The 14,851-nt window shown below is 41.5% G+C and overlaps 1 protein-coding gene across 1 annotated transcript in view; it reads left to right on the forward strand.

Annotated features, from left to right (window-relative positions):
- The first annotated feature begins 287 nt into the window (after nt 1–287).
- TAF1B (TATA-box binding protein associated factor, RNA polymerase I subunit B) overlaps nt 288–14,851 on the forward strand; it is a 48,195-nt gene continuing 33,631 nt past the window's right edge. Inside the window, exons 1-7 of the mRNA XM_084285228.1 lie at nt 288–354; nt 1,100–1,198; nt 1,676–1,763; nt 3,632–3,729; nt 4,025–4,120; nt 4,689–4,821; nt 8,318–8,474. Coding sequence (XP_084141354.1) covers nt 337–354; nt 1,100–1,198; nt 1,676–1,763; nt 3,632–3,729; nt 4,025–4,120; nt 4,689–4,821; nt 8,318–8,474 — 689 coding nt within the window. The 5' untranslated portion in view covers nt 288–336. The remainder of the gene's footprint in view (nt 355–1,099; nt 1,199–1,675; nt 1,764–3,631; nt 3,730–4,024; nt 4,121–4,688; nt 4,822–8,317; nt 8,475–14,851) is intronic.

Below are 14,851 nucleotides of genomic sequence, written 5' to 3' on the forward strand. Positions count from 1 at the left end.
TCTCTCCCCCCGGGGACCCTGTGTGCCCCTCGGCGAGCCCTTCCATCACCCCCCTCATAGCCCTCACCCCATCCCGCTGCGGGATGGCGGCGGGACGGGACACCGGGCACTGGGGCAGGCGGGAGGGCTGCAGACAGCCGCCACCAGCCATGACCAACACCACGGAGCCATGGCAGGGACCACAACCCCGAAACAGCCCCACAGGAGGCTCCCGGCCGAGCAGCGAGGCCGGAACGCAAGCAGCGGGGCTGGCGTTTCCGAGCCGGGCCGCGGCGGGGCGGCTCAGTGCGGTTGCCATGGTGGGAGCCCCGGGGCGGCTCCGCGGCGGCTGCCGGCATGGACGAGGAGGAGGCGGTGCGGCTCCGGGAGCCGCGGGGGCGGCTGCTGCGCCCGGGGATGGCGGCGCTTCCCCGCCGGCCCCTCGGGGGCTGCGGGCGGCGGAGGAGGGCGGAGGCGCCGCGGGGGTGGGGGCGGCGGGCGAGGGCCGGGCAGGGTCCCCTCAGCCCCATTGGGGTCCCCTCAGCCCCTTTAGGCTCCCCTCAGCCCCAGCAGACCCCCCTCAGGGAGCTGCCCGGCCCCAGCCCGCGCATGTGGGGCTGCCGCAGCCCCGCTGCTTTCCCCCTTTTTCTGAGGGTTTCCCTCTGTCCTCCTTCTCCCCCCATTTTCCCTTCTCCCCCAGTTTCTCTGAGGTGTAACCCTTCCCCCTGAGCCCAGCTCTCTGCCCAGTCGTGCACGCTTTCCTCCACATGGTTCTTCACGTTGCTGCAAGCTTAGTTTTACTTTCGCCTCTCAGTGTCTGCTTTCTGTCTTATTTTACTCCCTTTTCATTTCGGATAGGTGTTTTTTGCTTGTTTTTCATGCCATGCCCAGTGTGGTGTGAACTATTATCCCCCTTATACTAAAATTCACAAAGTATCTTGCCACCTTCTTGTTCAGTTACCTACAGCTAACAGCAAATATTACTTGTTATCTCCACAAGCTAAGATAAAGGGCACGTGTTTACTTGTCCATAAATAATTTCCTAAGCTCTGCAGTAGCCTAGTAATAGCGTTACTTGTTGTATTTGGATGCATGTGAAACTATTTTTTTTTTCTTTTAGAGAGATTTCAACGAACGCTGCGTGCAGTGTTCAGAAGTAAACTGGGGCCTTACTGAGGGAGGCAGGTTTTATTGCAGAACTTGCCACAATGTTACTGAGGTAAAAACCGAAGCTATTGACCTTCAAATAGGTTTATTTTGGTTGTTTTGGTTGTTTATTTGATTGTTTTATGTAAGAAAATGTTTGTTTTTCTCCTTAAAGGCATTATCACGATTCTTCCTTTTTAACGCTTGAGTTAACACTGTTGCAAACAATTCTGTTCCTTCAAGTCATGAAGTCTAAAACAAGCCAGTGTTGAACATGGTGCTGCTGTAGCCATAGTGCTGGTACAATGTCTGGATGCCTTTAAAGTATTGCTTGGTTATTGCTGCACTTCAGTTCAGTGCTGGTGTAGGCAAACTGATGCACATCACCTCTATGTCCAGAATAGTCATTCTCTATTTTTGGTATTTCTGAATGTCTGTCTCTTTTTAGTTTAGGAAAATTGAACCAATTCCTTCATTTTATTTTATAGTGGAGCAATTGACGCAAGTTAGGCCTGGCTTTTTCTTGCTAACATCCATTACTGTTTTGCAGAGATCTAGAGACGTTGTAAACACTGAAGTTACTTGTAATGCAAGAATACAGACAATCTCCAAAGGCTCAAGAAATCGAGGAAAAAGTGGTATGTATGTGCTTCTCTCTGTGTTCTGCTTAAGAATGACTGTACTGGGTCAGTTCAGTCAAGGTTCACCTAACGCATTGTCTTTGACAGTGGCCAAAAGTAGATAGCTAGAAAAGACCAAGAGCAGGAACATAATACATGCCCCAAATGCTGTCAAAACCTTCAGCAGCCCCAGCTTCAGTGGCACAGGTGCCTCTGTGAAGCTGGTGGTGGATTTTTTGCGTTGAGCAGAGCTGTGCATTACTTACCAACACTTTGATTTGTGCAAGGCAATACTGAAGATACCTATGGCATTCATTCAGATGTGGTGATCCCTTTGGTTCTTCCTTGTATGACTATCACAAAAGAGAAAAGTCGTCTCTCTTTGTAAGAGAGGTGTGACAGTGCTCTGATTTAAAGAATGTTAGTACAGCTTGCGTTGAAGGTACTTGGCCCTGTGATCTACACAGAAACCGATGTGGATGAGACTTCATACAGTTAAATACCTAGAGTAAGGTAGTGCAGCGTTACATCTTCCATCCTAAGTCACTTCTACACTTCTAATTTCATGGCTGAGAAGTACACTAGTCATTACATATGGTGATATGCTGTGTGTGTTACGGTGAAGCTGCTGCTGGAGCTATGAACTCACGCTGTGATGGCTGGGTAGTCGCTTTACTGTTGTGGTCACTTTCAAAGAGCAAAAATGCATTTCAATGCTGACTGAAGTGTGGGGTTATTTTTATCTCTAATGGGCTAACCTATCTTCACTGTACTGTGGTGGCAGTAGATTACTGTGTTACGTTGAAAAGAACAATTGTGGGAAAGTGAAGGGAGGAGTGAAAAAGGGAGCAACCTTAACATCTCCACCTGTCTCTATCCTTTATTGCTCCTAAAGTCTGATTTGTGTACTATTCTGAGCTTTTTACTTTTCCTTTTGGGGTTGTCATTAGCCATCCCCCGTGCTTAAGAAAGAAATCCTTACCTATGTAGAGTCCCTTCTGCAAGTGCAGTTATGTTACACTACGGCAGCTTATTTTCCTACGTTTGTAGGAGCAACTGGATCTCTGGTTACCAGATAAAGCTAATATCATAAAAGCAGGGTAGAAATTTTTGGCAGATAACTTCTAAGATGGTGAGAGGCAAGGTGCGATTGGAAGGAACAAAACTGAAGAACAGGTGTGAAGGGAATGCAGAGGAAATTAGGAAATGCGGACAAATTTTTGAAGGCCAAAAGCATGTAAGAGGGACTAGCAAATATGGAGAGGTGAGAGTGAAAAGTAAATATCGTGCTGTCTGAGGAAATAGTGAATAGTTTGGAACAGGCCCTCTCCTTTCAAAATTAACCTTTTGCTGGGATGTGCTAGAAGCGTTGAATGTCTGAGAACCTTTCATTTAAGGTTGTAGGATTCAGTGAGAGACAACGGTAAAGAACATGGTGATACTGCTTTTTTTTTTTTTCCCTGACTTACCACTGCAACATAATGTATTCCAGTTTTCTCTGCTGGGAATGGGAAAGAAAAGATTGTATTTAATTTTTTTTAATGATAGGTTCTCAGCTATTTTAAAACTGGTCACTTGACAACTCTCCACTTGATTTCAAATGCCGTATTAGAAATTATTGTGAAACACATTATTGCTGGGAAATGTGCAGAGAAAGCACTTGTTCACTAATGTTGCTTCTTTTTTAAGACTGAATAAATGGAAGTTAATGGAATATTCAGTGTAGCTGGTCTTTGCTCTTGGATCTGAAGTTACTTAGTGGAGACATGTCTCTGTCCTGTCCTGGAATGAAATATTAAGTGGAAATAAGTGTGCATACGTTGTTTTTTTTTGTTTGTTTGTTTGTTTATAAAGGAAATAAAAAGCTTTTTCATTTTTTAAATTAGAGGAAGGCTGGGAATGGTATGTTTGTGAAGGCTTTCAGCTGATACTCAAGAAACAAGCTGAAGCTCTGGAAGCACTAGGAGTGTGTCCACAAATGAAGGTATGTAAAGATCAGCCTAAGTTCTCCACAGTATGAGTGTGCAACCAGAGGTGTTATTTAAAAATACTGTAATTTTGCAAGTGACTCAAATAACCCCCCTTTTAAAGAACTACTGAGTACATGTAAACAAACTTAATTTCCCTGGTAATTTTAAAACATGATTTATAAATTGGAGGTAATGAAGTCAGAGCTGGAATATAATTCAGATTCCTGAATTAGCAATTATGCTCTGTTCTCTCAGAAATTAATGGTTTTCTAAACTTTGCACTAATCACTGTCCATTTTCACTTACCAGGATGAAATTCTGTGCAATTTTTGGAGGCGTTACCTCCAGAAGAGCCAACAGGCATATTGCGACAGACCAGCTAGTGAAGCTGTCAAGGCATTATCAGTAAGTGAAAAGCTCAGATCCCATGAGATGTGGAATATTTTTTTAAAGAGCAGCAATATAAACCTTTGTTTAAGCTACATATCTAGCTCACATTAATCTCATGAAGAATATCTTCTAAATGGGGTACCACATGTCTGTTTTTTCCTTCCATTTCAAGAAACAAATACTTCTGAATATGTGAAGTTGCTTATTTAAACATAGTTTTTTTGTCTTGGCATACATTGCATGTAGATAGAGCAGAGATTATAATAAAAAATACATTATTCCAAAATTACTTATCTCATCAAACTTTATAAATCACCTACTTTCTGGTTATTGTAGCAGACTGGAATGTAATGGGATCACTAGAAATCTTTTTTCTTTTTTTTTTTGTCTTGAGAAATATTTTAAAAATATTTTTGTAGGCTTTCCTTACACACTGGTGATTCACAAAGCAAATTAAATCCAAACTGTTCACATTTTAACTTCATTTACTGTAGATCTTGCATCTGTTATTGCTTTATTTTGTTTACTCAGATTGAAACAGTAACTAATAGTAGATAATACTGAGACTTATTTACAAAAACAGGTGTGTGATAGCAGTACAGACATGGATAGTGAACCCGACAGACCTAGCCTCCTTCACTTGTTGTCTCTCTCTGAAAGCGATGGAGATCTACAGACAGATTGCAGCTTTGCCTCCTCAAGTGGCAAGGTCTCAGGTAGGAGCAATGACCTGAAGTATCTGGAAACTGTTTTAACTGTTTTTGTAGAGTTGTACATACATCTTACATGTAGTTGTGTAGAACGAATTGGAAGAACTTATTGACGTGTCATTAGAAAGTGCAGTTTTCAGTCCTATTTGCCTCTACTGTACTTCATATTCTACCAGAAACAGAAGACTTTTTATTATTTAATTTTATTTCCCCTTCCTACAAGGAGATGGAAGTTGAGCAGGGCCTGGAAATGCAGGAGGAAGGTATTTTATAACCAGATTGCTCCACGTGTCCTGTTTGCAAGGGGGAAAAAAAGTGCTATTAATCTGCAAAGCTAGATGTTCACAAACATTGTGGTGCTAAAGAATAAGCACTCAAGCTAACAGCACAGCTGTCAGTCACAACTTCCAAGTTAAAAAATAGGAGTTGGTTCTCATTTCTTTTTCTTCTGGATATTATGGTGGTTGTTTTTTCTGTGTGTGTGTTTTTATTTATTGTTTTGTTTTGTTTTTCCCTATGTCCTTATTTACCTTTCTCATATTTTTCCTTCATGTTTTTGGTATTTCTGTATTTTTTGTCCCTGCATTCTGTTTATTGCTTTCCCTCAAGCCTCCTTTATCAAAATTCTTCTTGTAACATTGCTTCAGTTTCTTCTTTCTGCTCACAAATCAACTTAAAAGCATTTACATTTGAATGAACATGAACATTTGAATTAAAACGTTATAGAAAATTTGAGCCTTCGGTGCTGTGCAAGTGTAATGCCAGACAGTGCTGCAATGTCTGCTACTGGAAATACATTACAAGGCATATTTGAAAAGTTTTGCTTGCACTCTAAACTTCTGATTCTTTGCCTTTTTTTTGCTTTATTCTTTGCTTACATTTTCCTTCTTTGTCTGTTTCAATGTTTATTCTTCCCATGTTACATGGTCGTGGTCCTCTCTCCGTCCTATTGCTGTTCTTCTGTGGTATTGCCTGCCTACCCTCAGAAGAATGCAATCTTGTTCTTTCACATTTTTCTCTTTTTCATAAAGCCCAGAAATGATAGAATGAGAAACTTGATCTGCAGCAATTAGAAATGTTGAGAAACTTTAAAACTTCTGAGTAGAGGTAGAGGTGGGGAAAAATGGTGCAAAAAATGGTGACAATTTTTTTCCAATGTAGTGCAAACACTTTTCATCATATTGCACTAATACGAGAAGATTTTTAGGTAAAGAATCTGTGTGTTCATACACATTGCAGATCCTGAGTGTTAAACACATGCATGTTGTGTGAATAGGAAAGAATTCAGTGAAGTACTCCATTGAATTTTCTTCCCTTTTTTGTCTCTAGAGAAACTTGTTTCTTCCTTGCTACTTGTGTCTCTTATTATTTAGAATAATTTATAGAATAATTTAGAATAATATTTTAGTTTTAGAATCATTACATAGCCTAAAGATAGGCCACACTTTAACATGTTGTTCTTGGTCGGTTGTTTCAGAGATTGAATTCACCTGTAAGTAGCCATACCTGTTCCACTAAAAGCACTTGAAGCGGATAAGAGCTTAGTGGCACTAAAAGCACATTTTGGAGAAATAAAACCTTCATAGAAATTGTTTGTATATTGAAATTTAACACGAGAAATACCAGATGTAATATAGTCGACCAGAAATTATTAGGAAAATTCATAGGTTTCCCCTCCTGTGCTGTTTTTATTGCTACAGATTCAACACTCTCTTTATTTCCTAAGAAGCTTCTCCAACATTCAAGTGTTTTTTTGTATTTTTTTTTTAATTTTATTTTTTTGTTATTTTTGTGTAGGGATAATAGCAAATTCCACCAAGTAGAGCGCTGAGATATTGCTAGGGAAGCCTATTAAACCCTTAAATTATTAGCTGCATGTAATTGTGTGCTGTCATGCCTTGCATAAGCTGCAAGAAATAAAAGGAAATTGTGTGCCATCATTAAGGCCACAAATATAACGAGGATTATTCTAAATTGAGTTGAATGTGAAATTAATAATGAAGCTTCAGTCACGAAGCTGCCTTTAAGCACATGCGTCCATGTAAAAGGTGAACCTGTTGACTAAAAGGATTAGCTGCTGCTCCTGCCTTTATTCTCCAGCGCACGTATGCACAGCAGACATCTCAGGATCCTCTCACTGCACCATTTCTTTGCACGAGGAGCGTGTGTGAGCTGGCTCTTTTAACTTCTTGCTGCCTCCCTGCTACTCCCGACAGTGTTTTAGGAGCCGGTAGGTGGCATCAAAGCCTAATTCTGGCTCAAATGCAAGATTTGCAGTTTTGCTCTGTGGCAGTGGGCTCCACACCTGTACTCGCTGACCACTGACACCTCACAGACCTGGCTGTCGCCCACCGGCGTAACCACGGAGCTACCAAATCCTCTGAAGTTTTAAATTTATTTTTTTTTCAGGCTGCTTGCTGTGGCCCTGCAGCTCCCAGCTGGCGAGCTGGGGATCCAGCCTTCGCTGTTCCTGCCCGAACAGGCGAACAGCGTGTGGGAAAGCAGTGGGGAAAGCCTCCACAGAGGCTGGTGTTTTACGTTGGTGTGCTTTAAATACAAAACATTTTCATTTGTGCCGGCTGCTTCATGATGAAGCTTTTCTTTTTCTCTTCCTCCTTCCCTGAACTCCAAGGTTTCACTGCCGAAAAGGTTTCCAACACATAAGTCACTCCCCTAAATTAAATTTCTTGTTGCTGCTTCTCATTTTTTAATGATTCATCTCAGTGAGGATGTAGGGAGGTGTTGCTTGCTTTGTGGCTGTTTTTTTTGTTTGTTTGTTTTAACCCTCTTTACCATTTGATGCATTTATGTTCTAAAGCTGTTTTTTCATTTAATTGATTTTTTTTTTTTACATAATACCTGCATTTCCACAGCTAGAGAATATGTGGCAGATGGATACACACCATAACTTAAGTCTCTGCAGTGTAGACTATGTTCTTGTTAAAGTTCTCACTTTACCACAAGTCACAACCAACTTTAACTTTCAAACTTTAAAGCGCTGAAGTTTAAAACTCTTTTAATCCCCACCTTCAAGGTATTGATGTAAGCACAGAGAATTTGCCCTCATTTCCCCCACTGCTCCCTTATCTATCAAAGGGAAAATAGTATTCCCAGCTCGTGGTAGTTGTATGTCGTGTAGGAGTTAACAGCTTCCTCGAGCTCTCCAAGTTTAAGTGCAGCTCCCACTGAATGGTCTGGTTTTATGGGTATCAGAGTGAGGTTTGCCTCTGAATATGATCCAATGTCTTCATAAATTGCTATTTCACTTGATTAAACAGGTTGTCCTCTCACATTATGGTAGATGAATAAATTACTTAAACTGTTTATTAGCGAAAATACCTAAACTACCAAGCTGCTGCAAAGTAAAGATTTGAAAATGTGACTAGTTGCTGAACCATGGTCTTTGAATGCTCCTTAATCCTGTGTTCTGTACACCAAGGTTGTGTGTATGTCATATTAATTACTCATTTTTTCCCTTTTTTGTTTTAAACATAAACCAAAGAATGTACCTCCGTGTGCTCTGGATCGGTAGATGGTAGACTGTATTTAATGAAGAATCAAAAGGAGACGCTGAGGATGTCGATGCCAATGACCCTTTCGTTCTGTTACATGGCATTGCTCTGGCTGAGAGAACCGATGACATTATCTGATCTCTTAAGGTATGAACAGTCTCCAGTGAAATATTTGTTATAAATGTCTTATAAATAATATATTTTTTTTAATTAGAGCTTTACTGTTGCCCTGTTGGTTGCTTGCTCAGTAACAGTGAGAAGTCTCCTACGTGTAGTTTCCTTATCTTTTATCCAACGTAATTTGTGGAGCTGCTTAATGAGAACACTCCTCCATTGCTTGCAGTGAATCTCAAAAACCTGTAAGGGTTTGGTGCTCAAGAAGCTCTTTATCCTTCTCCTCTGAAATTTCTTAAGATTCCTTGGAGGTGTGTATGGTCACGTTTTTGCTATTTTTGCTGTTGTCAGCATGCCAGAAAATGAGTAGCTGTTCCCCAGGACTTACGTCAGTGTCATCCTACAAACAATGCCAGCAGTATACAGTGATCTGGAAGGCAGCTAGGCAGCTTCACGCACGGGAGTGGGGACGCAGAAATTAATATAAGAAGCCCTTCTTTGCCGTCGTATCTTTTTATCTGTAATCATCAGAGTTCGTAATAATAGAGCTGTTAATGTAGTAGATGTAAAATGTTCTAACAGCAGGGTTTGGTGCTAAATATGGGGATCATCAGGCTACTGCTGACAATGCAACTCCCTTCTACCCCCTACAACATGGATATGAACACGCTCCTTATTTTCGGAAGGAACAAAAATTAATTTGTCAAGTTTGTTTTGGTTGTTGTTGTTAGTGATAAATACTTTAAATCAGGCCTAACTAGCTTGCATTCAGGACTTCTTGGGGTTGCCTTGGAAGACCTTTTTGTGTGCAGACACTCCTTTTTAACAAGTGTTGAAATGGTGGATATTTCTAAAAAGATGGGGAGATTTTTTATTTATTTATTTTTTAACCAAAACGTAAGGAGCAGAAAGATCAAGTAACTGTAAGTGGGCAATCCGAGGTGCACTGGAAGAAAGAAAAGGAGAAACCCATTCAAGATTCATTCAAAATGGCAGGTTTCAGTTCTTTCATTTTGCTTTTTCAAATCTATAACCTGTAGGTTAAAAGACAAGGTCACATGTATGGTGCACATAACTAGTATTGGTGCTGAAAGTCTGATTGACTTATCCCAGAGCCTTATCTTCCATAATGGCTTTTCCCCTCTGTACTGCTGACCCTCCTACCACTTTTCTAGCTTTGTACAAGCTTTCTAAGAACAATGGGCATTGAAGAACACTCTTCTCTGAGTATTTTTTAGAAAGGAGATGTTTCAGTGTCTTGAGTGTAAAATGAGTTAAGCTAAATTATTTCGATGTTAAACAATATTTAATCCTCTGATTTAACTTTAGGGGGTGGCCGTTGCCTTCATCAGTGATAATCACACAAACTTGTGTGTTTGCATAGCTAGGTATGCTGTTGCATAAAAGATGCTTGTAAAATGTTCAGCAAAATGCCACGGTGTTCAGAATTCGCGCTGCAATACAGAAGTAAATACTGAGTAGATTAAGAAATAGCAGAAATCAAAAGTAGCTTTCAATACACAATTTATTACTGACTAGTATTTCCCTAAGGACATTTTGCAGGAGTCAGAACTACCCTGGCCTACTCTGTGTTTTTTATCAGTGATTAGAAAATGAATATAAAAATCCGGTCTGATAATGCACGTATATGGCAAAACTCCAAGTAGTAAATAACAGTTACTAGGATGGAGCAAACGTTGCACAGTAATAAAGAATTATTGCTTAGCACATCCTGTTGGGAGAGAGAAATCAAATATCTGTTCTTGGGTCTGTTCTTTTTACCTTGGAAACTGTTTCTGGAAAGCATCTGGAGTCATACTGGGCAAATACGTCCTCACACGTTCCTGTCTTAGTATGATGCTGTCTTTTTTTTCTTTTTTCTTTCATTCCTTTGTTTTCAAAAGTGAAAAAAGGAAGGAAAAAAAGGGCAGAACTTGGCTGGAGTGTTGATTACATATTAGTGGTGCATTGTTGTGTTTGGCACTTCAAAAGCTGGGGACTGCAGGAGGGAGCCAAGCAACTGGTGCAGAACCTGGAGAAACATCCTGTGCACTGAGATCCTTCAGAGCTCAGCACAAATGCCCAAAAGGTTTTAGAGAAAACATGTAAGCAGCAAAAAAGCTGGAAAAGGAGAGAGAAAATCAGATATTAAATACAGCAGAGAGACATCATCAGAAATTAATAATTGGAAGTTGAAATAAAAAGATTTGAAAGAGAACGCATCATTTAATTTAGGTACAATGTATGGGTTTAATATTCTCGTAAGTGCATGAATCTAGTGGGCAATGACTTTAAATGCACTGAACATACGACTGAGTTAAATGCAAAAAGTGATGCTTGAAAGAATGCCATTTGTATTGCAAAGTTTTACAATGATACGATACTCCTATAAGGCTGTAATTACATTATCATGCTTCCCTCCCTACCCTTAAGGCCTTTGCCTTTCACGAGTTTGATGAAGAAGGGGAAAGAAGGCTAAACTGCAAGAACTACCATAAGGCTCCTCTTTTCTCCCTTCTGAATATTTAAGTTGAAAAAATGAGACAAAAATGAGACATCTTTGCATGCAGCAGGATACGCAGATCAAAATAGCAGCAGAGCAGAGATGAAAACCACGCAGAGAAAAACATGAAAGATTCAGCACTGCCTTTTAAATCTTTATAGGCAAATTGTGTTGTTTAAACCACCTGAATTACAGCAGTGCTTAAAAGTTCTGCCTCGTTTCGTCCTCAGTTTGGTTTTCTCCCCACCTTGAAGTCAGCTGACTCCTGCTCCTCCCTTGTGACACATGCTTAGGCACCATGCTAGGGCAATCTGCCAGTTTTTAAAGGATTTACAGCCCCAAAAATACACTCCTCCTTGCTGCTTGACACACTTAACAGAAAAACACTACAATTACCTCCTCCGAAAGGCACACTTTGATTTAAAAATAACATTTCAACAACCTTCTGGTCTGGTCTGTAACAAATTAAATCCTTTTCCATTGTGAATAATCTCACAGTGCTCGATGCGTGGTATTTTATTTATCTAAATAATTAATAAAATTGTGGGTCTGCAGGAAAAAAAAAAAGAAATCAGGATGCTGGACTCGGTGAGGCTGAGAACTAATGCCTTTCAAATGAGGTTATACCCAGCTACGCTGGCAAGACTGAACTTGTAATCAGTTTGTGGCATTGCTGTGTGGCTTTAGCAGATGCATCATTTCCTCGTAGTATGCAGAGGACGGAGGATTTTTTTCACACTTAGGCCTGACTAATGCATGCTGCTGCTGCTGCTGCTGTAATTACGAGAGCAGGGACTGCCTCCTGTGTGTGTGCCATTCAAGTTTTCAAGCACTGTGCTGATACAACGTAGTCCTGCGAGTGTTGGGATGGCCTGGCTGTGAAATGACAGGTTTGGAGGAAGAGCAGGCAGAAGAAACTGTTCTCAAGTGCTGTTCCAGATCTGGGCTTCTGGAGTAAGTTTTAACAGCCTGAATCACCAGTACATTGTATTCATTACAGGGTATTGATGCCGTTTCAGGTATTTTTAGAACATAAAAGCAACTCTTCACCTGAGAAAAGAGCACGTTTTTTGTGTAGGGACAGTCATTCCAGGCAGGTTCAGGAAAGATGTCATTGTTGTTTGTTTTTTTTACACAGTTGCAGTGCTTTGACATGAGAAGTTAAATTTGGACCGGGTGATCTTAGAGGTCTTTTCCGACCTAAATGATTCCATGATTAAATTTTTAAACAAAGAAACAAAAAACACCCCGCCGTGTTTGCAGACATCTCTCGTCCATTGCGGAGTAAGGACGTGCTTCTGCATAAATATTGCTGCCTTTTCTCTTGCCCTGGGTGCCAGCACTCACCCCCCTTATGGTGTATTAGTTGACAGGAGATCAGGAAAATAATTTCTGATTTTGCATGAGAAGGTTTCACTGGACATTTCAGTGCAGTATAATTTGCTGCATGGCTGTCCCTTTCCACCTCGTGGCAGCTGAGTCTGGAGATCTATCTGGTTGCAGTCAAACCCTGGAAGACAAAAGCCCAGTTTTCAACCTAATCCCCTGTCTGAGAAGTCCCACAAGTGCTTTTGTCAGCAGGGAGGAGACAGGAGTGTGATGCGGAGGACAGAAGGGAGGGTGGGATTTCCCATTTTGGAGGCAGCAAGCTGTTAGGGTGGCTCACCTGCAATCATAACTGCACCACACCCTACGGCCTTGATTGTTTGTCCTCTTCCAGCTGCTGCTGTGCTGGCTCAGGAGGCCGCCGCTCTCAATTTCTTGGTGCTACCTCCTCAGATCTGGCAGCTGATTGTGTGATTGCTCCTTACCAAGGGTGCATCAAAGCTTATGTTCAGCTGAGGCAGTAATGGGATGCTGTTGCTGGAAGGGGGAGGTCTCGCTTCCCCTCTCTGCTCCTGCTTTGTGATGTCTCCCCTTCCTCCTGCCAGTTCTGACACTTTTTGAAGCCACCCATGAGCCTTAGTTTGTTAGAAGACAGGAAGCACACACCCAGCTTTTCTTTTTCGTGCAGTAGGGCAATGGGTTTTGCCTGCTGTTGTGACTTAAATTTGTGGAAGAGGAAGATAAGCAACAGGAGGAGGGAATCACAGCTGGCTACACTGAGCCTTTGGGTTGTCTCAGTCCACTCTGTGAAGCCATCCCTCAGATTTCAGTGCTTCAACTCATCGCTGCTGACCTAAAGCGAGCAAGGAGCTGTCCTGCAGGCTGCTCATCAGATCAGGCAGGGTGGTGAGGACGAGCAGCAGATGCTGGGTTTGATGCTAACCCAGCAAACATGCGGAGCAGCGCACGTTTCCATTTGGGATGCAGAAATGCTACTTGCACAGGTTGTTTCTGTCAAAAAAAACAAAATAGCAAAATGTACATCACACAATTTGATATAGGAAGGACCCTTACCTCATTTAAGAGGCCAATATGCAGAGCTTTGAAATAAAAAGTATTAGGCAGTGTGGTTGTTCAGATTGCTGTAACTTTGCAGAACTCCTTATAAATGCTGGGTTTATTCTAACTGAGAAACAGGTTTGATTGAGAGGCACTTTTCATTTTAATATCACTTTAAATTCATTTTTCTAATTAAATAGAGCATTCAGTTAAAAATATTTTTAAAAAGGGTTTAACCATAACCTTCTCCCACAGTAACTGGCCTTTATATAAAATTGTAGTCAGCTTCCAAGCACGTACCCCGTGATATGCAGCGAGTGGTGGTGGAGGTGCAGTGCTGGAAGAGGAACGGTGAGTCCGTGCGCTGCAACAGGCTGAGGATGGGGCTGAATCATCAGCGAAGACATTGCTCTGCCTCGTCCTTGTTTGTTGTTGTTGTGCTTTTCCTCTTCAGACGCATTTTGTTTGGCAGCCAGAGATTGCTGTGCTCTGCAGAAGCTGGTCTGTCTGCCCGGGGGCTGGGTCTGGCTAGGGCTGGAAGCCTTTAGGGACTGCCCCGCGCCGGGAGCAGGAGCAAAGCCCAGCTTGGCAAGCACAGAGGATCCTACAAGGGGCTTGTGGAGTCTGTAGGCTAAGACATAGCTGGTCTGCCTCGCAAGATCAGAGAGAGGGATGTTGTGCAGAAGGCACAGCAGGCAGGAGGGAAAATTGTTTCCGAATCTCTAATATTATTTAAGGAACAGGGTCTGGTCTGCTTGGTGTTAACTCATTCCAGTTTAAATTATGACTTGAACAAAATTGTGCTGGAGAGGAAGAGCCAGGAAGGCAGCTCTAACTCAGTCCTGTGGGAGACCACTAACAGGCATCAGTCTGGCGTGAGAATAGTGCCTGTTCCCCTGCAAAGATCGATGCTTCTTCGGTGCTTGCCTTGCCTGCTGTAAAAGCCCACTAAGATGCTGGATAAGAGCAGGGGTTTTGTGTGGTGGTGGCTTTTTATTGGTAGCTGTTGTTAAATCCCATCAGATCTGTTAAATAAATAAGTAAAAAATAAGAAAAAAAAATCCAAAATATTGTTGTAAACCATTTACCAAAGCCAGCTTTTAAAGAGGAATTACTTCAGTTCAAACTCAAAATAAAGGATTTTGTATTTTATGAGTGTACAATATCATTTTTATTCCTTCTAAAATAATACTTTTTCTTAATCAGACTACAGAAAGTAATTAACTGAGTTGCACTTCTGTGTACACCTGCATAATTTTGTGACATCCCTCTTACCATATTTTGCACTCTAACCTCCTGCAGCAGAAAGTGTTTCATCTCCAATTTGGGAAATTTACTTAAAGCCTTCAAATTTTGAAAGAAAGCTTCCATGCTACTCAAGGAGGCTTAAGGCAGTTTCAAAAATGCAGTAGCTGAAGAATGTGCAGAACAAACTGTATGCAAGCGTGTTGAGTGTAAGCTTGTTGCTATAACAGTGTCGTTTGTCAGTCATACCTGAGCTTGAACTTAAAGGCCTGTTAAA

This window comes from Netta rufina (genome assembly GCF_964035555.1).
Source record: "Netta rufina genome assembly, chromosome: 3".
Taxonomy (NCBI): Eukaryota; Metazoa; Chordata; class Aves; order Anseriformes; family Anatidae; genus Netta; species Netta rufina.